General features: G+C 39.2%; 1 protein-coding gene across 11 annotated transcripts in view; it reads left to right on the forward strand.

The window, feature by feature from the left end:
• LOC101605199 (delta-type opioid receptor) overlaps positions 1-26,726 on the forward strand; it is a 307,172-nt gene that overhangs the window by 172,436 nt on the left and 108,010 nt on the right. For 6 of the 11 annotated variants that reach the window (XM_045149488.1, XM_045149489.1, XM_045149493.1 and 3 more), the window contains 4 exons: positions 8,291-8,751; positions 12,439-12,648; positions 14,050-14,154; positions 18,025-18,067. In XM_045149488.1, the coding sequence (XP_045005423.1) occupies positions 8,291-8,751; positions 12,439-12,648; positions 14,050-14,154; positions 18,025-18,067 (819 nt within the window). Of the gene's footprint in view, positions 1-8,273; positions 8,752-12,438; positions 12,649-14,049; positions 14,155-18,024; positions 18,068-26,726 lie in introns of all 11 variants that reach the window. The other 5 variants (XM_045149490.1, XM_045149492.1, XM_045149494.1 and 2 more) reach the window with 1 other exon arrangement.

Raw genomic sequence — 26,726 nt, forward strand, 5'->3', positions numbered from 1 at the left:
CAGTTTCAAGCTTTTCAAATTCTCTGCCCAGTGTTGATTTCAGATTCCCTAGGGATTCCTATTGTGATTACTCACTGGTAACCTGAATTTACCCACTATTTGTGGAATTTCTGTCCATCTGCACTTTATTTCTTCACTTGCCTGTTTAGAAACCTTCAGTGGCTCTCCTGTGATTTTGGAAGGCAGCTAAGCTTGCCACTATGCCACCAACACCCTGCTCCAGTGCTTTTGGGATAAGCTATTTAACATAATATTCAGGCCATTTTCCAAACCGTCATCTTCCTGTCTCCCTGTTCCGTCTTCAGATACGCTCCATGGAAGAAGTTCGTATGTGAGTGTGGGACTTGGGACTGGTGAAAATAGAGGTGATGTTGGCTAAAATAGATTGTGTATACCTACTCAGCAATAGGGTCTCTGTAACAGGAGAATCAGAGACAGAAGCATATGAGGAAGCAGGTTTTACAGAGACATTGCTACCTAAGAATTTGGAATCAAACCATCACCCTGTACTATATTAACAGTTTTATAAAGTATGACTTGGCTCTCTGAACTGAGGCAATTCTTTAACCTCTCAATGTCTGTTTATGTGGAAAATGAGAATGTCTGTTTATAGAATGGTTGTAAGATAATGTGCCAAAGCATTACAAGAGTGTGTAGCATGTGGTAGGTACTTAATAAATGATAGCTGTTATTATTTCATTTGGAGTCTAATTTTAAATGATAACTCTATTCTAGCCACATCTCCTCAAGTTCCCTACTATAATAATCTAGCCATTCTGGACTACTTGTTGGTTCCATATTTTATATTTTAAATTTTGCTTATTTGTGTGCACTCATGTGCAGGGTCTCTTAAATTCCAGATGTATGTGCTGTTTTGTGTCTGGCTTTACATAAGTGCTGGGGAATCAAACCCAGCTAGCAGGCTTTTGCAAGCAAGCCCTTAACCACTGAGCCATCTTCCCAGCTCTGATCTCATATTTTTATTAATGCCAATTCTTCTAACTGGAATCTCATTTGCACATTGCACCTTAAGTCTTTTTTGTTGTTGTTGTTGTTGACATCTATTCATCCTTCATCCTTCAAAACAACCTTAAAGCCACCATTGCAGTGTAGCTGTTCCTGATCACTCAAGTTGAAAGCTCTTTATAAATAGTTCTGATTTCAACCATAACACCTTGCAGATTAAACACCAGCTATTGCCTTTTTATATTCTATTTATTTACTTGAGAAAGAGGCAGATAGACAGACATACAAACACACACACACGGGGGGGGGGGGGGGGCGGCATGTCAGGGCCTCCAGGTGCTGCAAATGAGCTCCAGACACATGTGCCACCTTGTGCGTCTGGTTTATGTGGGTCCTGGGGAATTGAACCTGGGTCCTTTTGTTTTACAAGCAAGCACCTTAATTGCTAAACCATCTCTCCAGCCTGCCTTTTTATTTTAGAATTAGTTATCTGTTAACTTCTTATCTGCTTAAGAATTTGGTATTCTTCTCATGTGGTCTACCTTAAAGAGTCAAGCCAAAACCTTATGCCTGGTTCACACCTAGTAAATATTGATAGTTGGTCCATGAGCTAATTTGAAGATTCTCGTTAATAATTAAATCATTAAACCTGATCCCTAAATGTGGATGGCAAGGGAGACTTTTATAGTGGTACAAAACAATACAGTTCTTAGACAGTTTTTCACATAAGAAGCATAAATGGAGTACTGATTACACTTATGTAGGAGATTTAAAAAAATGAACAAGCTGCATGTGGTGGCTCATGCCTTGAATCCTAGTACTCAGGAGGCTGAGGCCTATAGGAGTATCACTATGAGTTCAAGGCCAGCCTGGGTTACAGAGTAAGTTCCAGATCAGCCTGAGGTAAAGTGATATCCTGCCTCAGAAAACAAAAACAAACTAACTAAAAAGAAGCGCCATCTCATTTGGCCTTCTTACTCTGCGTAGTATGGCATTTTTAAGGATCTGATTTGCTTGAAGATAACAGATACACACTATTAGAACAAGAGTATATATAAAAAAAATTAAGAGAGAGAGAGAGAGAGAGAATGAGCACACCAGGGCCTATAGCCACTGCAAAAGAACTCCAGATGCATGTACCACCTTGTGCATCTGGCTTAAGTGGGTAATAGGGAATCGAACCTGGCTCCTTAGGCTTCTCAGGCAAGTGCCTTAACCACTAAGCCATTTCTTTAGCCCTAGAATAAGGGTATTTTTGATAGCAGATGGGGTATGATTCCTAAGGTGTGGAGAATTAGGATTGATACTGAATGGGAGCTGATCACTTTGCTTCAATGCTGTTCTGTTTTGTGTGTGTGTGTGTGTGTTTTTAAATCAAAAGACCTCTTTGTGACATTAAGTAAATAGATACTTTCTTTTGGATATTGTATCTAAGATAATAGTATCATTTACACAGGATGGGCCTGTTTGTAGGACATTTATCCTGTTTTTGCTGCTTGACTTCTTTGTATCTTTCTCTAGTCATCCATCCTATCCTGAGGAATGTGAAGAAATTGTTTGCATGTATCACTGATTTGTCAAAACATGGTTTTTTGAGCTTAAAAAAATTTTTTTTTTGCCTGTAGGCATACGCATGTTTATATTTGTGTGGGACCCTTATTTCCCAATCGGGGAACCACTGGTTACTTGCATAGCTTGAGTGCCACTATTGCACAAATGGGTGCATCCTGTCTTGTCTGGCTGGTTGATTTCGTCTCTTGCAGGATCCCCTGCTTGTTTACAACATTGGTGGCCATTTTCCCCCAGCAGCTCATGTAGCACTTTCCAGCACTATGAGGAGTAGCCACCAGGAAGCTGGGCGCCTTCTAAATTCCTGTGTTGTCAGCTTGTGGTGTCTTCAGCAATAGGGTCTTATCAGGCTGGCTTTCAACTCACCATCCTCCTCAGAATCTTTCATGCTGTTATTGCAGGCATGTACTATCACACTTAGCCCTCCTTTTATATATTTTTATATTCTCCCTCCTTTTCTCTTTCCTTACTTCTCTTTTATTCAAATTATTTCTAATAGTATTGCTGCCTATGCACTCATGGCTAGCTGTTAGCTGCCACCAGTCTTACTAGGTTTATGTGGGCTCTGGATATCCAAACTAAGGTACTCACATTTGCACAGCAAATGCTTTATCCACTGGGCCATCTTTTTAACCCCTCTTCAGCTACTTTCTTATAGATATGATACCTTTTCCTGTGAAAGCAATTACAACCATATCCTGAGGAGAGCTTCTCTATTTTTAAAGCTATAAGAAAAGATGAAAACACAAGAATAGCCTTTATTTATTAAAGATGTAATAAAGGATTATTAGAAATGGACTTTATTTTTATATCTGCTAAAACTTTCATAAAAGGTTTATAGGTTTTTATAGAGCTTTATGAGAGAATTTGGTATTAAGTCTGTTGAATAAGAATTTCAATATGGAGATGGCTTCTTTTCTGTTTGGTCAGGCCATGAATGGTGAAGCCATATCTAAAATCCATGGGCAGTAGTGCTGTACTCTTCTTGTAAAGGAAGTGTAAATAACATGGTGCTCTCCAACCAGATCATTCTCTTACAGTGATGAAGTTTGGCATCCAGATGTTTTTTATGAGCAAGATACAGAGAGAGAATTGGCACACCAGGGCCTCCAGCCACTGAAGTCGAACTCCAGATGCATGTACCACCTTGTATGAATATGCAACCTTGAGCATGTGTCACTTAGTGTGTCTGGCTTATGTTGGATCTGGAGAGTTAAACATGGGTCCTTAGGCTTTGCAGGCAAGTGCCTTAACCACTAAGCCATCTCTCTTGCCCCTGGCATCCAGATTTTTTGTGTTAAGTTTACTTCCTTCAGAAGTTAAAGAAAATAATATTGGAAATATTGGTTGCCTACTGGTATAAAGAGGAATTGAAGACAATTTTATTTCCTTTAGGTACGAGTGTGCCTCCAGGGTAAAAAATTAAGGATGTATATTGGTTGGGAGATGTTTTGCACACTGTTTATAAAAGACCACGTTACTTATTTATTAGATCAGAGAAATTTCAATGACTTGGTAAATGAGACTAGAAAATATACTTCTTTAAATATTATTGTTGAATAAAATATTTTAGTGCTTAAAAATCAGAGTTGATTACAGTAAAACCCTTCATAAAGGCTTTTCTTTTTTTTCATATGCTTATTTATTTCAGTACCACTTCTAGTGGTTTGCCACCTACTAGCAGTTTTGTCTTGGGTAGGTTACTCTCTCCCATCTAGGTATCAATCAGTCCTGACCCTGCTTAATGGGAGATTGGATGAAATAAGCCTTATTTAGAGCCCCATCTCTTGTACTGGGGATTGAACCCAGGGCCTGGCACATGCTAGGCAGGTGCTCTTTCCCAAGTCACATATCACCAGCCCCCAGGGTACTTCTTGAATTGAAATGTCCTCAATTACAAGACCAAATGATTCCTTTTCCCTTGCAGGGTTCTTGAAAAGTTTAATTGAGATAATGTAGCTATGACCTCTGACATGGGGCATGGCACAGAAAACATGTCCAGTATACGTTCTTTCCCTTTTTGCTGCTTTGTTCCATGTATATGCAGCTCTTCTAGGTTTCGGTTGCATTTTTTTCTCATTGGTTAAATTTGATTTGAGAATGTAAACTTCCTGACAATAAAGACCTTGTTTGTTTCATTAGTTTATATTGCATCACTGACACTTAGCTTAGGACCTGTACAAAGTGCTTGTCAAGTATTTGATATGTGAGTGAATTTTGCTTGAATAAATTTAGAGAATGCCTTAGAAGTTTATATTTATCAGATATTTTCAGCTGAAATTAGTTCATTTAAAAAACTTTTAATAGGGGCTGGAGAGATGGCTCAGTCAGAAAAATCCTTGGCATACAAGTGTGAGGACTAAAGTTTGGATCCCTAGCACCCACATAAATACTGGGTGGTGTGCAACCCCCCTGTAATCTCAGTGCTCAAAAGGCAGAAATAGTGGATCCCCTGAGGCAAGCTGGCTAGCTGGACTAGCCAAATCAATAAGCCCTGGGTTCAAGTGAGAGACCCTGCCTCAGTACAATACAGTAGTGAGCAACAGAGGAGGACACGATGTCAACCTTTGACCTCCACATGCACCTGTGCACCCACACACCTACACAGTGTGCCCATACACATATGAATGCACTTATATGGCACACATGCACAAACATATACAAAAAAACTTATTTAATACATGTTATATGGCAGGTGCTATTCTAGGTATTTGATATATATTAATAAAAAAGACAGTCAAAGTTCTTGTCTTCATTGAACTTAGTAGGGAAAAAGAATGATAAACCAGTAAAACATGGATGAATAAGCTAAGAATTATATATCTAGGAGGGTATTATCTAGGGAAGTGAGAGTCACTACTTTTAGTTAGGGTGTATAAGGAAAGTGGCATCAAAGCTGAGTCAGTGATGAGGAGACTAGCCTTCAGTGACTTAGGAGAAGACATCATAGAAGAGATAACAGCAGATGTTAAGAGCTGAGGAGGGAATGAGCTACAGTTCATTTATTCAGACAGTCAACGTACAAATAAAATTACTTAGTCTAAATAGTATGGAGAGGGTGCAGTGATATTATAAGTCCTGCTTTTTGAGTGATGGATAGGGGTACTTTTAGAGATATAGCAGTGAATCAAAGTGTCAGATCACTGGTCAGCCTTATCATCCATTTTTGTGTGTGGTGTCAGAGGACAACTTCAGGTGTTGGTTCCTGCCTCTCACCTTGTTTGAGGAAGGGTCTCTTGTATTTTTCACTGCTACGTACACTGGGATAGCTTGATCCACAAGTTTCTGGGAGATTTTCCTGTCTCAGCCTCCCTTCTTGCCCTAAGTACACTGGGATTACCTGCCACAGCATCAAGCTTGCTCAAGCACTTTATCCACTGAGCCATTTCTCTAGCAGCATGTCCAGTGTTTTAAGTCTCCTTGTGTGAGCTAAAGAGATGGCTTAATGGTTAAGGTGCTTGCCTGTGAAGCCTAAGGACCCAGGTTTGATTCCCCAGTACCCACGTAAGCCGGATGCACAAGGTGACACATGCATCTAGAGTTCGTTTGCAGTGGCTAGATGCCATGGCATGCCTATTCTCTCCCCCCCTCCCACCATCTGTCTGTCTCTGTCTCTCTCTGTCAAATAAATGAATAAAAAATAAAAACAGTCTCCTTATGTGTTGGTTACTGTTTAATAAATTAGGTGTGACAGTACTCTGACTCTTATAGTAAGGCTTGCATAATAATGCTGTAATTGTGACATCAAAAGACTACAAACCAGGATGGAGAGATGGCTCAGTGGTTAAGGCACTTGTCTGCCTAGCTTAAGGACCAGAGTTCATTTCCCCAGCACTCATGTAAAGCCAGATGCACAAAGTGGTGCATACATTTAGAGTATTTTTTTCTTTTCTTTTTATAGTGGTTCAAGGCCCTGATGCACCCATTCTCTCTTGTGCTCGCTCGCGTGTGTGCTCTCTCTCTCTCTCTGCAAATAAATAAAAATATTTCTTTTTTAAAAAGGCTAGAAACTGCCAAGCGTGGTGGTACATGCCTTTCTTCCCAGCATTTGGGAGGCAGAGGTAGGAGGATCGCCATGAGTTCGAGGCCACCCTGAGACTACACAGTGAATTCCAGGTCAGCTAGAGCGAGACCCTACCTTGAAAAAGGGGGAAAAATGCTAGAAATCAACAAGTTTGAAATATGTGAGGTTGGTAGCCTGCCTTCTCCCCTGCAAGTGAGTTAGCATTTGCTTTCTATCACATTTTTCTGTTGAAATGGTTTCACTTCCTACTCTCAAAAATGCTGAGCATTTGAAGTCATATTTATCACAAGACAAAAAATTGTCTCAAATTTCTTAAAATGGATACCTCTGAAAGGAGAGGAATGTAATTTGGCATTATAACATGAAACCTAAGGAAACTTTTGTGTGTTATTATTTTAACTGTGTACTTGTCCTTGCTATTGTCAGCTCTGATAACAAATTATCAGCATTCTGCATTTGTTGTTCTTAATACAGAAGTCTATTCATCCTAAGAATTTTTTATTTTTTTATTTTTTTTGGTTTTTCGAGGTAGGGTCTCACTGTAGTCCAGGCTGATCTGGAATTTACTATGTAGTCTCAGGGTGGCCTCGAACTCATGGTGATCCTACTGCATCTGCCTCCTGAGTGCTGGGATTAAAGGCTTGAACCACCATGCCCAGTAAGAAATATTTTTTAAAAAGGAAGGCAGTAAAGACTGGGGAACTTCTTTTTAAATTTAAATATTTTTATTTTATTTTTATTTATTTATGAGAGAAAAAGAGGCAGAGAGAGGAGAATGGGTATGCCAGGGCCTCTAGCCACTGCAAATGAACTCCAGACATGTGCACCACCATGTGCATCTGGGTCCTTAGGTTTTGCAGGAAAGTGCCTTAACCACTAAGCCATCTCTTCAGCCCCAAGTCTGGGGACCTTTCTAGTTTAATCATCTCTTGGTGTGTGTGGAGAACTTTACAGAGAATAATTCCTTCAAATCCTGGAATTTCAGATTAATACTCTGAAGTGACAATATTCAAATAAAGTTCTGTTAGAATAAAACTATTTGAGCTGGGGAGATTGCTTAGTGGTTCAGGCATTTGCCTGCAAAACCTAAGGACCTAGGTTTGATTCCCCAGAACCCACATAAGCCAGATGCACAGGGTGGTACATGCGTTTGGAGTTCATTTGTAGTGGCTAGAGGCCATGGAGCACCCTCTCTCTCTCAAATAAATAAAAATAAAATATATTAAAGAACAAAAAGAATAAAACTATTTGCCATGTATAGTTCTAAGCATTGAATTCAATTATTATGTATTTCATTAGATTGCCTCAGTGGGTATTATTATTATTAACTGATTTTTTTTTTTTTTTTTCGGGGTAGAGTCTCACTCTAGCTAGGCTGACATGGAATTCACTATGTAGTCTCAGGCTGGCCTTGAACTCATGGCGATCCTCCTATCTCTGCCTCCCGAGTGCGCCACCAAGCCCGGCCTCTCTCAGTGGGTATTATTTTAAGCTGATCTCTCAGTGTGTATGTCTTAAGTGACTCAAGGCATGAATAATTTATTCAGGATGTATAAGTAAAATATTTTTGTGCTTTAATGTAGTTTTATGTTTAATGGATTGGAATTCTGGCTTTTGGTGATTAAATATATTAACATCTTGGTGCTTTTGGGTTTCACTTACAGTAGTGATTTTGCTTATTAAGAGTTCTCCTTTTTCGCCTTCCTTTTTATAGGAACATCATGACAACAGAGAAGAGCTTAGTGGCTGAGGCTGAAAATTCACAGCACCAACAACAGAAAGAAGAAGGTGAGGGAGCCACAAACTCAGGTCAACAAGAGACTCAGCTGGAAGAGGCTTCACAAGCAGCAGCTGAGGGAGATAAGCAGTGTGAGCAGAAGCTGAAAGCGTCCAATGGAGACACTCCTACACACGAAGACTTGACCAAGAACAAGGAGCGGGCATCGGAAAGCAGGGGCCTGTCACGACTGCTCTCCTCACTTCTCAAAAGACCCAAATCTCAGGTCTCTGAGGAAGACGACAAAGAGGTAGAATTAGATAAAGAAAAAGGTGATGGTGGTCACAGAGAGCTAGAATTTGGAACCAGCCTTGATGAAGAGATTATTTTAAAGGCCCCCATTGCAGCTCCTGAACCTGAGCTCAAGACAGACCCATCGTTGGATCTTCATTCATTAAGTAGTGCAGAAACACAGGTAAGGATGTGGGGCTGTGTGGGAGGTGAGTACAGTGAAATCAGGTTATGCACTTTAGTTTTCCTTGAAGAACATTTGGTTTTATTTCTTATGAACCAGTTGACTTAGGCATAGATAATGATAACACAGAGCTTTGGACTTTCTGTTCTAAAGAAATTCATGTAATCAGTATACTCTTAAATCAAAGAAAATAAAATGAAAGAAAAGTGTCAAATGAGTTTATTCATTTTGCTAGAATAATGGAAAAGGCTGAATATTTTTAATGAAAAAGCAAAAAAGAAGTGAGGTAGTTTAGAGCTCATCTTTGGTGGATTTAAGGAATGGAATTGTTATCAGCCAGTGTTATCCTTTTATGGAAATTTTCATTAAAATCTGTGGGATGGATTCAAGCCATCCAGGGGTATATGATAGATTTGAGCCATGCCTGTCTTGTTTCTGTCATCGTCTTCAGTGAGCTCATACTACAGAGTATAAGATGTAGATGAGAAGGTCTACTTCTTTCTTTCATTTGTGCCATAAATTCAATGGGGCCTTAACTTTGTCAGTGTAATTAAAGTAAATATGAGTTGTTCCTTTGTCTCAAATACATGGGAAAATACTACTGCCATATCTAAAACTTTTCTAGGAATCTCATTTATTTTCAGACTTACTGCCTACAGAATAACAGTTATTTTCAGAATCTTACTTCTGAAGCATGTGAACATTGCCTGCATTGTTCAGAGTATAAGTTCTCTATATGTTTCTGTGAAAGGTCTAAAGTTTGAACTATGTAGTTTTATTAGAATTTTCTAAAAATATTATATTTTTATCATATTGCTCATATATTCATAGTGCTGAAGGCAAATTTTAGGATAAGGTCATAATTATGTACTTGTTTGTGATATAACACCAAAAACAAAATTTGCTAAATATTTTAATAGTTGTGAATGCAAGTTATGAAATCAAACTAGAGAGTTTAAATTATAGAAAGTGACACTTTATTAATCACTTTCCTCATCCATACAATGGAAATAGTAATAGTCATCTCCTTTGAGTATTGTGAGGAATAAAAGAAAAAATATATAAAGGCTGAAATACAGTAAGCACTCAATAAATGTTTGTTATTGTTACTCAGTAAATAAACATGACCAGTAAAGGCAAAGAAAATCAATATATATCCAGGTATCCCTATGTAACTTTTTATGACCTAAATGTCTTAATATTTTTTAATATATTTTATTTATTTATGAGAGAGAAAGAGCTGGGCATGGTGGTACACACCTTTAATCCCAGCACTCAGGAGGCAGAGGTAGGAGGATTGCCGTGAGTTCGAGACCACCCTGAGGCTACATAGTGAGTTCCAGGTCAGCCTGGGCTAGAGTAAGACCCTACCTCTCAAAAACCAAAAAGAGAGAGAGGGAGAGAATGGGCATGCCAGGGCCTCCAGCCACTGCAAACAAATTTCAGACACATGCACCCCCTTGTGCATCTGGCTTACGTGGGTCCTGGAATGTCTAACCAGGATCCTTTGGCTTTGCAGGCAAATGACTTAACCACTAAGCCATCTCTCCAGCCCTGCCTTAATATTTTAAGATAAACAAAGAAACCTTATCTAGTCTCTATCATTCATTCAATTTTATTCAAGTTTGGAATACTGAGTCAAATTACATTTAAAATTTGTTTTATATTTTATTTATTTATTTGGGAAAGAGTAAAAGAGAGAAAGAAGCAGATAGAGGAGAGAATGGGCATGTCAGGGTCTCTACCCACTGTAAATGAACTCCAGATGCATGTGCCACCATGTGCATCTGACATTATGTGGGTCCTGGGGAATTAAACTCAAGTCCTTAGGCTTTGCAGACAAGTACCATAACCACTGAGCCATCTCTCCAGCTCCATTTCTTTCTTTCTTTCTTTTTTGTTTGTTTTTTGTAGTGGCATATGCCAGTAATCCCAGCACTTTGGAGGCAGAGGCAGGATGATCAGGAACTCAAGGTCGTCTTTAGCTACACAGCAAATTTGAGGTCATCTAGATTATGTAAGACTATTTCAAAAATCAAAATAATAAATTTAAAATATATACTTTTAAACCATCCAACTGATGACTAGGTTCTTTTATTTTTTATTTTTATTTTTTTGAGGTAGGGTCTCACTACCTGGAATTCACTATGTAGTTTCAGGGTGGCCTCAAACTCACAGTGATCCTCCTACCTCTGCCTCCTTAGGGCTGAGATTAAAGGTGGGTTCCACCATGCCCAGTTACTTTACTTTTTTTATTTAAATTTTTATGTGGGGTTTAGGAAGGATTGAACTAGAATACTCAGGCTTGAGTGGGCACCTTATCCACTGAGACATCTCCCCAACCCTAAAATTTGTATTTTTTAAAAAGCTGCTCTTTTTAAAGATATATTTATTTATTTGAAAGAGAGAGAGAGCAAGGGAGGGAGGGAAGGAGGAGAGGAGGAAGAAAATGGGCACTTGCTTCCAGCCACTGCAAGCAAACTCCAGATGCGTGTGCCACCTTATGCATCTGGCTTACATGGGTATTGGGGAATTGAGCTTGGGTCCTCAGGCTTTGCAAGCGAGCATCTTAACTACTAAACCATCTCTCTAGCCCTAAAATAATGTATTTTTAAAAAATATTTTTAAAATATTTTATTTGAGAGAGAGAGGAAAAGAGAAAGAATGGGCACAGAAGGGCCTCCAGCCACTGCAAACAAATTCCAGACACATGTGCCCCTGTGCATCTGGCTTATGTGAGTCCTGAGGAATCGAACTGGAGTCCTTAGGCTTCGCAGGTAAATGCCTTAACCACTAAGCCATTTCCCCAGCCCCAATAATGTGTTTTTTAAGGAGGCTGGTGCTTTCAAAAGGTTTTAACTTCTTCCTTCTACCTTCTGCTTTATGTAGGGAAAAATACATATCTTGCTTTAGTTAGTACTTGAACTAGAACTTGTGTATTTTATTCAAAGACCATAGATTTGTGCTTAAATGTATGACTTGATGGAATTATACCTGAAAAAAATTCAACAATAGTAAAGTCTACATATCTTTTAGTATCATAATACCTTTTATAGAAAATAATTTTGGGGCTGGAGAGATGGCTTAGCAGTTAAGCGCTTGCCTGTGAAGCCTAAAGACCCTGGTTCGAGGCTTGATTCCCCAAGACCCACGTTAGCCAGATGCATAAGGGGGCGCACACGTCTGGAGTTCATTTGCAGTGGCTGGAAGCCCTGGCGCGCCCATCTCTCTCTTTCTTTCTCTGTCTGCCTCTTTCTCTCTCTCTGTCACTCTCAAATAAATAAATAAAATTAAAAAATGAGCAAAAAAGAAAATAATTTTGTATTAATGCCACTTTTTTTTAAGTTAGCATGTTTTAAAATATTTTTATTTAGAGAGAGAGGGTATGGATGAGAGAGAGAGAGACAGAGATTGATTGTGTGTATAGGTGTGCCAGGGCCTCTTGGTGCTGTAAACAAACTCTAGAAACATGCGCCACTTTGTGCATCTGGCTTTACATGGTTGTGCTGGGGAATTGAACCTGGACTGTCAGGTTTTACAAGCAAGAACCTTTAACTGTTGAGCCATCTCCCCAGTCCCTTCAGTTAGTATTTTTATTGGTAGGACCACTTATTACTATAGGTAAATGCATATATAGCTTTGGTGAAATGTCGTTATTACTGACTTGGTGATATCATGGATGTGCAGCCAGCTCAGGAAGAGCACAGAGAGGATCCAGATTCTGAAACTAAGGAAGGAGAAGGAATTGAAGAGTGCTCCAAAGCAGAAGTAAAAGAAGACCCCGAATCAAAAGCAGAAAGAGAATTCCAAGCTTCCCAGAAGTCTGTCAGAAGACATAGAAACATGCACTGCAAGGTTTCTCTGTTGGATGACACAGTCTATGAATGTGTGGTGGAGGTGAGTACATCATAGTTGCCAGTACTGGAGCCCTTTCACTTGTTCCATGTGCTGTTGCCCTTGATAAGACCCACTCTAAGCACCATTTCTGTGGATTGAAATGCTAAAGTGATTTTCTGAAGATGAAGGCATAGGAAGATTATGAGTGAGTCTTATATTTCTCCACTTTTCTGAATCTATCAAAATCTTGTCACTTAATCATATGTTACTTCTATAATATTTTTTATAATTTGTTTTAAAAGTAATTTTTATCTATAGAATGGTTTTCTATGACTAGATTTTAAGATATGCTCAATTTCTATGATTAGGTCCAACTATCCCTATAATTATATTTGTAAAGGAATTGCTATCTATAATTATTTCTGTTCCCCTAAATTTAGTTTATCTAATATATGTCTTTAGCCCATGAGATAGCATGAAAAAAATACAAAACAGATAAGGGCATTTCTTAAAATTCTCTAGTAGTTTATTAAAGAATGACTAATTGAGTCAGATTGAGTAAAAATGTCAGTTATTCTGCTTCTTCTCTTTGTTCCTTCAGAGTAAGTTAAAAGCATCTATTAATTCTTTTTAACTAGAGCAGTAGTTGCCAATTATGAGATGCTTAATCTATGAGCAGTTATTGTGATTGTTAACAACCTTTATTGATGAGCATGTAAGTACCCATGCTTGGAAGTGCTTTGACTTTCTAGGTTAAAGAAAATGATTCACAGCACTAAGGAATAGCTGTTCTAACAGGTAGTGTCAATAGGCTACCCAGAATTCTACTTTACACATTTTTCTGAAAGCGATTGTAAAGAGTTGGAGCATAGTTTATTCTCTTTTATATTTATTTTGAAAATGATAGTATAATAATTTCCACAGCCACAATTACTTATTAGTGTTGACAGATTGATTCAGTAACTTAGTTGATCATAATAAGTGATAGCATTGTATTCTGTAGGAGATATCATACAATGAGACACACACACACATAGAACATGTGTGACAAACAAATATGATACTTTGTTAGGTACAGGTGGTACGTGCCTATAATCCTGTCATGTAAGATAAGAGAATCAAGAGCTTGAGGCCCTTGGGCTATATAATGAGACCACAGAGAGAGGTAGAATGTGATGTTTTCATTGGAGTTGGAGAATAGAGAGGATATAGAGAAAGTAAGATTTGTTTTTCATTGGTACTGTTTCCAAGGTTTCCATAAGTAGGTTGTTTCTGTATGTTGACAGACTGAGGAATAGGAATTTTATAGATCATATTATTCTACTTAGACTGTGAGGCCATCTGAAAGTTTATAAATTATTAAAGGTAAAAAAAAAGAAGTTGACAAATAACACTTTATTTATTTATTTTTTGTAATGAGTACAAGAATAAGCCTTAAGTAATATGTGTATATCTTGGCAGAAACATGCTAAGGGACAGGATTTGCTTAAACGAGTATGTGAGCACCTCAATCTTTTGGAAGAAGACTACTTTGGCCTAGCTATTTGGGATAATGCAACCTCTAAGGTAAGATGACTGCATGCTACCCAAAAGTTTTAATTCTTACATTGTTGAGTTTGTGTTTATGCCTGCCCCTCTCAGACACAGTGGACTTAACCTATTCTTAGTTTTCAGATAGTCCTAAAATTAACTTTAAAAAAAGCATATTACTCGTGCTCTTTCATCATTAAAAGAAAATGCCTACTTTTTTTTTTTTTTTTTTGAGGTAAGATCTCATTGTAGCTCATGCTGACCTGGAATTCACTATTTAGTCTCAGGGTGGTCTTGAACTCATAACAATCCTTCTACTACTGCCTCCCGAGTGCTGGGATTAAAGGCATGTGTCATTATGTTTGTCTTTTCTTTCTTTCTTTTTTGAAATTATTTTTATTTATTTATTCATTTATTTATTTATTTGAGAGAGAGAGAGAGAGAGAGAGAGAATGGGTGCTCCAGGACCTCCAGCCACTGCAAACAAACTCCAGACATATGTGCCCCCTTGTGCATCTGGCTAACATGGGTCCTGGGGAATCGAAACTGGGTCCTTTGGCTTTGCAGGCAAATGTCTTAACTGCTAAGCCATCCCTCCAGCCCTCTTTTAAAAAAAGAAAAAAACAGGGCTGGAGAGATGGCTTAGCGGTTAAGCGCTTGCCTGTGAAGCCTAAGGACCCCGGTTCGAGGCTCGGTTCCCCAGGTCCCACGTTAGCCAGATGCACAAGGGGGCGCACGCGTCTGGGGTTCATTTGCAGAGGCTGGAAGCCCTGGCGCACCCATTCTCTCTCTCTCCCTCTATCTGTCTTTCTCTCTGTGTCTGTCGCTCTCAAATAAATAAATAGATTTAAAAAAAAAATTAAAAAAAAAAAAGAAAAAAACACGAATGATTTTATTTGTTGATGAGAGAAAGAGGGGAGAGCGATTAAAAGAAGAGAGAGAGAGGATGAGAGTGTATGGGTGCCTCTGGGCCTCTTGCCACTGACAAGGAACTCCAGACACATGCTTTACTTTGTGTATCTGGTTTTATGTGGGTACTGAAAAGATGAACCCCAGCCACAGGCACTGCAAGCAAGCACCTTTAACTACTGAGCCTTCTCCCCAACCCCTTTTTGTTTTCTCAAGGCAGAGACTCACTGTAGCCCAGGCTCACCTGGAACTTACTCTGTAGCCCCAGGTTGGCCTTGAACTCATGGAGATCCTCTTAACTCAGACTCCTGAGTGCTGGGATTAAAGATGTGCACCACCATGTCTAGCCCTAATATGTTTTTGTCCCAATTTTACATACTAAAATGTTGGAGCTCAGAAATATTATCTTTTATAAGGTACAGATAATAAATGGTAGAAAGATTTAAGAGGCTTGGATTCAAAATTATACCTTTTACCAATATACTGTTCTAGTCCACAATTATTCTTTCCAATAGCAGCCTCTTAATTGGTCTCCCTATCTCCCATCATGCTTCCTTCTAATTCATGCCATTCCTTTATCTTAAACCTTCTATGGCTTCTATTTGCCTAAGACTGATGAAGCATGCAGTACTATGTCTCGATGAACTGGCCCTTATGGTTTGTTTTACTTTTATCTCTCTCCTCCTTACCTCTGTCTCAAGTTGTGCTGAACTACACACAGATATATCAGATATATCATATCATGTTCTCTTGCATACTTTGGTGCCTTTCTTTTGTTCCTTTTCTTCTTTGTCTGGCTAACTCTTATCTTTGAAAAGTCAGTTTAGATTCCTCAGACACTAGTGAGAAACATGTCCTAAAATTCCTTCAAATCCATGCAGTTCTCAGGATACTTTATGTTTTATCATAGCACTGTCATAGTAGTAATCACACCTAGAGCAAGCAAATTCTTTTCATAAAAAGAACATTTTTATTTATTTATTTGCAAGCAGAGTAAGAATGAAAGCAAAAGAGTATAGGTGCTCCTCATTTCTCACAGCACCATGACAGCTTCTTAGGGACAAACGTTTGATCCTTTTTTGATAACCACATTAAATCATTCCTCAAACATTTGTTGGCTAAATATACTACTGGGAATTGAATACTTTAAATTGAGCATAAAAGTATGCATTCCTGTATGTATTGATTTATTTCCAGAAAGTTATGATGTTTTTAACCTTGATTTCTAGTCTTGTTCAAGTAAGAATACTTACTTAGATAAGGTAGCTCAGATGTTGGAGGCCCCACATGATTGACAAAAATCTGGGTTTGCCTTTTAAGGGCCATGTTGGTGGGAGTTTTAGCCCTAGAATCATAGAACTGCTCATGGACTTTCTGGAAGGAACTTGAAAACTTTAGATTATCTGGAGAGATTCCTTAAAATAATGGAAAATATGGAGCATTCTGACAGCAGATATTCTCTCCAAAGAGATAGAAAGTAGTATTTATTAAGCATTTTGGGTTGTGGTATAAACCAATTTTCAGAAGTTCTACAAACTTATCAATGGTGGCTTTAAATTTTTTTTGTTGCCTTTGGACCTATATAGCAGCATAAAGTTTTTTAGTCTAAATAACAAGCAAAGGTGAAAACACTCAGGCTTTTTTTTTTTTTTTGACAGAGCTTCAATAAGTATATGCTTAAGTTTTATACTGAATAGTTTTCCATTAAATGTGTTATAATTAAGAAATATTTCCTAATCTTCCATGTTAATTGCAAGGGGTATAAAAGGAAACTAGTCCCCATTCTTGTGCTCTTGTCTGTTGTTGTTGTCTGTTGACTACCTTTCTGTAACATGCCAAGTGGTATGTAAACAAATGTAAAATTATACTGTTCAAGCCTGTCCTTTTGTAGGGCATATGTGATGGCCATCTTGTACTCTCTTCTTGTTGGTAGAAGATGAGGAAGAGACACCATACTTTTTTTTTTTTTCTGAATATCACTAAAATTCAACTTTAAATCTTTTGGATGAGGAAGGGAACAGGTTTAGGTGGAGATAAGAATAAGGCTTCTGGGATTTTGGTGATATACTTCTTGTATCTTCACCTTGTTACTTTACTTATCTGTGTATTTATGCTTTCGTGTATGTGTGCATATGTGTGGTGGGGATTAAGCCCGTGGTCTTGTACATACATGAAAGCCTGACTTTCACCAAGTTATACTTTTACCAGCATCCTTTTCTGTAAGTATTTTGTAGTCAGTATGCTTAAATAGTTCTAGAAATATAGTAAATTTTTTGCCTCAGAGGTACCTATAAAAGATGTTAATGGGGCATTTATTTTGTGGACAACACCTCAGATGGAGGAGTCCTGCCCTCATTGATGTGTATAGAGTCTTAAAGGGAGTGGAATAACATTGAAGGGAAAGATTACAGTGGGCAAGAGTAGCCAGGGAACAAGTTATTCATTCATTCAATAAACATGAATTGGGCATGAACTGTGTGAGAGGCTATGTTGACAGAAAAACTGGAAAAGACCAAAGGTCAGGGTTGGAGAAGAAAATTAAGATATGAATGATGTTGGTTAATCCTTGCTATAGATCTTTACTAGTCTTTCAAATAATATATTCAGATAATATAAACAGAATTTGTATTGTCGCATCTGCTGTTTACAAAAGACTTACATGTGTGATTTAATATTAATAATAACCCTATGAGATAGGTGATGATAAAGTCCTAGTACTACTGCTGAGATTTCATTTTATAGATGAGGGAACTTAGGTACAGAGATCCTGTAGTAACTCAGCCAAGATGTAGAGAGGCTTGGATTCAAGCCCAGTTTCTAGTTCCCTGTTTCTCTGCTGAAAATCACTTTGCTTTGTAAAATTAATGGACATGCTCTTTGCGAGGAAATGTAGGTTAATTAGCAGGCACTTTTCCAAGATGATCAGTGATTCTACTTCCAGTGCTCTGTTGTTTGTGTTTTGGAGCTATGTGTGAATGGCTGTTCTTCTTTTTACAGACATGGCTGGATTCTGCCAAAGAAATAAAGAAACAGGTTCGAGGTAAGTGGATATAGACCTTTTTATAGCTCTTTCTTTCCTTTAGTAGGTCAAAGGATTTCCAACCATTTCTGGCTGTGAGTTTGTCACTTTAGAATCCTGAATATTTCAGATGGCTTTGAAATTGAGACAAAGCTTTCCCCTGGAAGGAGGAGATTCCATAGAAGACAAACTAAGCAGGGGTGGACACTCCTGATATAGGTCAGATCTTGACCATTTTATTTTACAACTAGGCAAAGTTGGAAAAGATAGGAATGAATGAAGGTAACTTAAGATGGAAAAGAACAAAGGTGAGTATACAAAGAGGAAATGAGAGTCAGATCTCAACATGGTAGTGACTGAATCTGCAGTAGCCCACTAGTAGGAGATTGCTATTGGATATTGTTTCTTTTAAATTGTTCTAGACTATTTTCTTCCCTCCCTCCCTCCTTTCACTTCTTTCTGTGGTAGGGATTGAATCTAGGATCTTACGCATGCTAATCATACTACCACTGAGCTACATCTACATGACTATGTTCTAACGTTCTCCATGTTTTCCTCTGCATAGTAATTCTTTCTTATCCAGTTTCATTCTCTGTAATTTCATTTAACTATGAGCTAAAAATGCTAAGTGGACATTCCTGAAATAATGCAGAAGTTATGAATTGCATACTTTTCTGAGTAACACATGAAACCTGGTATAGCCCTGCTTCATCTGGTCTAGGCCATGAGTCACTCCTTTGTCCAGCATATCCACACTGTCCCTGCACATTAGTTGCTTAGTAGCTGTCAGTCTATCATAGCCATATCTCAGCTCTTGTATTCAAGTAAGCCTTATTTTACTTAATAATGGCCATGGGATACAAGACAGATAGTGGGAAACATAGTATATAGTATATAGAAGGCTTAATACTGTTCAGGATTTCAAGCATCCCCTGGGGGTCTTAGAACGCTTCCTTTGAGGATAAGGAAAGCTCTTCTACTTCTCGTTGCCACCCCTTTCAGCAGTCCTTTTCCAAACTGAAGCATAAGGAAGAAAAAAAGTCGAGAAGGAAGAATGGCTGAGCTGGAGAGATGGCTCAGCAGTTAAGGTGCTTGCCTGCAAAGCCTAACAACCCAGGTTCGATTCCCCAATACCCATGTAAAGCCAGATGCACAAGGTGGTACAAGCATCTGGAGTTTGCATCAGCTGGTAGTCATAGTGCACCCATTCTCTTTTTTTTTTCTTTCTTCTCTGTATTCGTCTCTGCTTGCAAATAAATAAATAAAAATATCAAAACAGAAAAGAAAAGAAAAGAATGGCTTACCACTGGCCCTTCTACAATGTAATGTCACTTCTTACTGCAGAGTACCTGGCCAGATTGGTGCTCTGGGATGAAAAATGTATGGTGTATTTTGTAGCCACAGGCTCAATGAGTTAGGTATACAGATGAGTTGTTTATCATGTTTAAGCCTAGTTAGCTGTGTATTTAAAAAGTATTTATTTATTGGAGGGAGGAGGGAAGGAAGAGAATGTGTGGTTGTACCAGGGCCTCCTATTGCTGGAAACAAACCCTAAACACATGCACCATTCTGTGCATCTGGATTTATATGGGTATTGGGGAGTTGAACCTGGGTATCAGGCTTTGTAAGCAAGCACCTTTAACAGGTAAGCTGTCTCTTCAGCCCTTGCTATATTTTTAGTTTTGTTTATTTTTGAAGAAACTTCTAGAAAGTGATATGGTTGTTATTCACTCATCATTATTAGTAAGTTTTAATTTTATCACCGAAACACTATTGCTTACTTATTTCTTGAAATACTTATGATATCATCATTCATACATACATACATACATATATACATAGATGGATGGATGTGCTTGAGACAGGGTCTCACTCTAGACTAGGCTGACCTGGAATCACTCTGTAGCCCAGGCTACATAGGCTACATTCATAGTGATCCTCCTACCTCAGCCTCCTGAATTCTGGGATTAAAGACCCAACTTTGTTTTAGCTTTCTTTTTTTTTTTTTTTTTTTTTTTTTGGTTTTTCGAGGTAGGGTCTCACTCTAGCCCAGGCTGACCTGGAATTCACTATGTTGTCTCAGGGTGGCCTTGAACTCACAGTGATCCTCCTACATCTGCCTCTCGAGTGCTGGGATTAAAGGCATATGCCACCACGCCCAGCTAGCTTTCTTTTTTATAATTTTTTAAAATTTTTATTTGTTTATTTGAGAGTGACAGACAGAGAGAGAAAGAAGCAGAGAAAGAGAGAGAAAGAGAAAGAATGAGCATGCCAGGGCCTCCAGCTACTGCAAATGAACTCCAGATGCATGTACCCCCTTGTGCATCTGGCTTACGTGGGTCCTGGGGAATCGAGCCTCAAACCAGGGTCCTTAGGCTTCACAGGCAAGTGCTTAACTGCTAAACCATCTCTCCAGCCCTTAGCTTTCTTAAAATAGAGGAATAAAACATTATTTTGGACTAATAACTATCTACATTTACTATTTAACAATAAAAGCTCAATTTTTGTTTGTTTTGAGGCAGGTCTCACTAGGTAGTCCAAACAAGCTGTGAGGCAATCTAGCAAAACCCTGTGTCATAGCAAAATAAAACAAAGAATATTCAGAGTATTTAAAACATAAGCAAAAGACTTCTTAGCTTGTTTCAATGAGAATACTTTTTTTTTTAATTTTTATTAACATTTTCCATGATTATAAAATATATCCCATGGTAATTCCCTCCCTCCCCACCCCCACACTTTCCCATTTGAAATTCCATTCTCCATCATATTACCTCCCCATCAATGAGAATACTTTTATCTTCTATATTACTCAAAAACAAATGACTGGGGCTGGAGAGATGGCTTAGCAGTTAAGGCACTTGTCTGTGAATCCTAAGGACCCAGGTTTGATTCAACAGAACCTACATAAGTTAGATGCACATGGTGGCACATGTATCTGGTGTTTGTTTGCAATGGCTAGAGGCTCTGGTGTACCTCCTCTCTGTCTGTCTCTCATAAACAAATAAAAAGGGGGCTGGAGAGATGGCTTAGCAGTTAAGCACTTGCCTGTGAAGCCTAAGGACCCTGGTTCGAGGCTTGATTCCCCAGCACTCACGTAAGCCAGATACACAAGGTGGTGCATGCATCTGGAATTCATTTGTAGTGGCTGGAGGCCCTGATGCACTCATTCTCATTCTCTCTCTCTCTTTGCCTTTTTCTCTGCCTGCCACTCTCAAATAAATAAATAAACAAAAAAGAATAAAAAATAAAATAGTTAAAAAAACATATGATTGCATAAGAGGATTCTTTAGGAAGAAAAGTTAACATGTAGTTTATGCTGAGTGAAAAAGATTAGTGAATTATCTTCATGTATTTTTTAAGGATTTTATTTATTTTTATTTATTTATTAGAGATAGACAGAGGGGGAGAGAGAGATAGAGTGAGTGAGAATGGCATGCCAGGGCCTCTAGTCACTGCAAACAAACTCCAGACACATGTGCCACCATGTGCATCTGGCTTACGTGGTTAGGCTTTGTAGGCAAGTACCTTAACCACTGAGACATCTCTCCAGCCCTCTTCATGTACATTTTAAAAATTTCTTATCCCAGTGTGTGATACACTTGCAATCTCAGTACTTGGAAGACAGAGGCAGAGGATGAAAGAGTTCAAGATCACCTTCTGCTATGTAGTAAGCTTCAAGCCAGCCTGAGCTACATGACCCTGCCTTAAAAAGAGAAAAAAAATCTTGCTAGAAAAAGAATCTAAATGCCATTTAAAATAAATTATAGGGCTGGAGAGATGTATCAGTGGCTAAAGGCACTTGCTTGCAAAACCTAATGGCCTAGGTTCAGTTTCCCGGTGCTCATGTAAAGCCAGATACACAAAGTGGTACATTTGTCTGGAGTCTACAGTGACAAGAAGCCCTGGCACACCCTTTCTCTTACTCCCTCCCTTTTCTTTCTCTCTGCTTGCAAATAAATCAAATAAAATTTTAAAATAAACTGAGAGTCATTCCTTAGGAAGGCTGTCTATTTTCTTTTGAGATAGGGTCTCTGGAGCTCACCAATGAGATTGGCTTTCCAGTGAGCCCTAGGGCTCTGCTATCTCTGCCTTCTCAACACTAGGATGACAGACATGCCAGGCATGTTTATGTGGGTTCTGGAGATTGAAGAGGTCTTCATACTTGTAAGCCAAACATATTATTGACTGAGTTATCTCCTTAGGCCTCTGCCTAGGCTTTATATTGTCTGAAATTTACCTTTTAGTTCAAATGTTGACGGATAATGTTGACCACTTCCAAAGGAATCTTATATATTAGTATGCTTAAGAGTGTACATTTATTAAGACATTCAAAATATTTCAGATATTGTCCTTGTCAATGATTAGTAATAAAAGTGGTATTTGGAGATAAAACACAATGACATTTGACCCTCAGATGTTTGTAATAAGATAGTAAAGCCCAGTAGTTAAAAGCATGGGCTTTGGTATAAGAAAACCTTGGGTTTAATAGCCATGTACTTTCCTAAGCATGTGTTTTTTCATATGTCAAAGGGAGGGCCTATCTTCTTGAGTTTCTCTTAACATACACAAGAGAGCTCTCTTAGTGTCTGGAGTGCAGTAAGTACTACTGTTACTCACATTGTAAATCTTTCTTTTTTAAAAATTTTGTTTATATTTATTTGCATGTGTTTGGATGTTTACATATAGGCACACTAGGACTTCCTGCCACTGCAAATGAACACTAGATGCACATGTTTCTTTGGTGCATCTGCCTTTACGTGGATGGTAGAGAATTGAACCTGAGCTGTCAGGCCTTGCAAACAAGCACCTTTAACCACTGAACCATCCCCCAGCCCTACAAGCCATTCTTATTTATTGCTGAGATGAACCTTACTCTTTGGGAAGCCAAATCTCAAACTGCAAAACCCATGAAGGTACAGTCAGCTGGAAAGATTGAATTGTACCCTCCATTTAACCTTGATTCATCTCTGATTTTCGTTGTAGACAAAAATAGGACACATTTCCATAAGTCTCAGGATTGAACCCATGTAGTTTTTTTTTCAAGGTAGAGTCTCACTCTAGCTCAGGCTGACCTGTAATTCACTATGTAGTCTCAGGGTGGCCTCGAACTCACGGCGATCCTCCTACCTTTGCCTCCTGAGTGCTGGGATTAAAGGTATGCACCATCACACCCAGTGTGTAGTGTTTTTTATACCTAAAGTATTTTAACTGGAGCCATAGTTTAGTTTTTCTTTTCATTTCTGTTTTTTTTTTTTTTTGGGAGGGTAGTTTTGTTTGGTTTTTTAAGGTAGGGTCTTACTCTAGCCCTGGAATTAGTCTCTGGCTGGCTTAGAATTCATAACAATCCTCCTACCTCAGCTTCCCGAGTGCTGGGTTTAAAGGCATGCACTGGAGCCATAGTTTCTAAGGACCACATGCATTACTACCTCTTTTTCTTGTTTGTTTCAGAGCTTTATATGTTGCCCAGGCTGACCTTGGACTGGAGATCCTCCTGCCTCAGCCTCCTGAATGCTGGGATTACAGTTTACAGCCATATGCTTCCAATGTCCAGCCTTCCTGCTGCTTCTAATTATTTCTATAATAATCTCCTATTCTCACTTAGATTAATGGGAGAATGTTTTTGTTTATGTGAGAGAATATTCCCAGATGTCATGAGTTACTGTTGGCAAAACTGACGAACACTCATTGACTTCAGATGGTCCAGAGTGGAATATAAATCATACTTGGAAATCATTGCTGAAAATAAGTTGACCTGTAGGATCATTTCCTTCATATGATTTTTGTCTGTCTAGTTTGTGTGTGTGTGTGTGTGTGTGTGTGCAGATACACATGCATATGTGTGTACAAAGGCCAGAAGTCAATGTCAGCCAGGTGTCTTCCTCAGTTGCTCTCTACTTTTTTTTTTTTAGTTTTCCAAGGTAGGGTCTCACTATAGCCCAGGTTGATCTGGAACTCTGTAAGCCCAGGCTGATCTTGAGCAATCCTCCCACCTCTCCCTCTTTTTTTTTTTTTTTTTAATTTATTTATTTATTTATTTGAGAGCGACAGACACAGAGAGAAAGACAGATAGAGGGAGAGAGAGAGAATGGGCGCGCCAGGGCTTCCAGCCTCTGCAAATGAACTCCAGACGCGTGCGCCCCCTTGTGCATCTGGCTAACGTGGGACCTGGGGAACTGAGCCTCGAACCGGGGTCCTTAGGCTTCACAGGCAAGCGCTTAACCGCTAAGCCATCTCTCCAGCCCTACCTCTCCCTCTTAAGTGCTGGGATTAAAGACATGCACCATCACTCCCAGCCCACTTTATTTAAAAAAAAAAATTTTGAGGCAAGCCCAACACACTGACTTTTTTTTTTAATTGCAAGAGAGAGCCACTGTAATCAAACTCCAGATATGTGTGCCACCTTGTGCATATATGCGACCTTGTATTCTTGCATCATGTGTGTCTGCCTTACATGGGGCCTGGAGAGTTGAACTTGGGTTCTTAGGCTTTGCAAGCAAATGCCTTAATCACTAAACCATCTGTTGCAGTCACCCAACCAAGAGCAGCTTGTGGGGGAAAAGGGTTGTTAACAAATTCAGTGACCCTCTCTTTCCTGCATTTCTTATACTCTGTAATAACGAGTAGGGTGCCAATTTGTTAATCCAGAGGGGGAAAAAGCAGACTTTGAAGAACAGGACACTCTTTGAGCACTCAGGTCCCTTTAAAAGAGTCTGCATTCTTCCTATTGTCCCAGTACAGATCAACTGGCCCAATCTCAAAGATTACAATCTCTCATATAATTGCAGCTGAATGGACAGAAGTTTCAGCCCAAAGATTTCATTTCTATGTCATATCTCTCTGCACATACCAGTCTGTTTCTATACACTGCAACCCTGCAGAATTTCTTAGGACATGGGCATAACAGAAAGCCTCTCACACAAACTGCTTCTAGCCCAGTCCAAGCAAAGCCTATTCTCACCCTCATAAGCCAAACCTCACAGTCCATAGTTCTTACTGCATCCAGGTCTCTTAACTCTCACCAGAATAGTCCATCATGCTATACTTACAGCACTGCAAAGTGCCTCTTAGACTAAGGTTTCAAATCCTTTCACATTCCTCTTGAAAATCAGCTCTAAAAGGCCAAAGCCACACAGTCAGATGTCTAGCAGCAATCCCACTCCTCTGGTAACAACTTCACTGTTGCAGTAAGGTTTGCGTTTTTGGCAGAAATCACCTGACCAAGAGCAGTTTGTGGGGGAAAAAAAAAGTTTATTTTGGCTTATAGACTAGAGGGGAAGCTCCATAATGGCAAGGGAAAACAATGGCATGAACAGAGGTGAACATTGCCCCCTGGCCCACCTAAGGTGGACCATAGCAACAGGAGAGTGTGCCAAATACTGGCAAGGAGAAACTGGCTATAATAACCATAAGCCCGCCCCCAACAGTACACTGCCTCCAAGAGGTGTTAATTTCCAAATCTCCATCAGCAGGGAACCTAGTATTCAGAACACCTAAGTTTATGGGGACACCTGAATCAAACCACCACACCATCTCTCCATCTCATCTCCCACTTTATTTTTTGAGACAGGATCTCTCACTGAACCTAGAGCTCACTAATTTGTCTAGAAAAACTAGCAAGAAGCTGGGTGTGGTGGCACACACCTTTAATCTGAGCACTCAGGAGGCACAGGTAGGATCCACCTTTAATTCAAAGCCACCCTGAGACTGCATAGTGAATTCAAGGTCAGCTTGGCCTACAGCAGGACCCTACCTTGAAAAACCAAAAACAAGCTAGCAAGAAGGCCCTGTGGATTCTCCTGTTTCTACTCTCTGGCCCTGAGATTTTAGGCATGCTACCATGCTTGGCATTTTTACATGGGTTCTGGGGATCTGAACTCAAATCCTCATATTTTACCCACCAAACACTTTATCTGTTGAACTCTCTCCCCAGCTCTTGTTTTAAAAAAATATTTTAGGACTGGAGAGATGGCTTAGCGGTTAAGCGCTTGCCTGTGAAGCCTAAGGACCCCGGTTCGAGGCTCGGTTCCCCAGGTCCCATGTTAGCCAGATGCACAAGGGGGCGCACGCGTCTGGAGTTCGTTTGCAGAGGCTGGAAGCCCTGGCGCACCCATTCTCTCTCTCCCTCTATCTGTCTTTCTCTCTGTGTCTGTCGCTCTCAAATAAATAAATAAAAAATATTTAAAAAAAATTTTATTTATGAGAGAGAGAAAGGAGCAGAGATAGAAAGAGAGCATGGGTGCTCCATGGCCTTCAGCCACTGCAAACTAACTCTAGAAGTATGTGCCACCATGTGCATCTGGCTTATGTAGGTCCTGGGGAATTAAACCTGGGTCCTTTGACCACTAAGCCATATCTCCTATATTAATGTTTTGGTGTTTTTTTTTTGTTTTATAATGAGACCCTTTTCTTTCCTAAGTGAAGTCTTACTGTCTTCTTAAAAAAAAAAGAACACAGCTGGGCATGGTGGCACATGCCTTTAATCCCAGCATTTGGGAGACAGAAGTAGGAGGATCTCCAAGAGTTTGAGGCCACCCTGAGACTGTTTAATGAATTCCAGGTCAACCTAAACTAAAGTGAGACCCTACCTCAAAAAACCAATAAATAAATAAATAAATAAAAATTAGCACATGGGTTGAAGAGATGGCTTAGCAGTTAAGGCACTTACCTGCAAAGCCTAAGG

Source organism: Jaculus jaculus, chromosome 5 (genome assembly GCF_020740685.1).
Source record: "Jaculus jaculus isolate mJacJac1 chromosome 5, mJacJac1.mat.Y.cur, whole genome shotgun sequence".
Classification (NCBI taxonomy): domain Eukaryota; kingdom Metazoa; phylum Chordata; class Mammalia; order Rodentia; family Dipodidae; genus Jaculus; species Jaculus jaculus.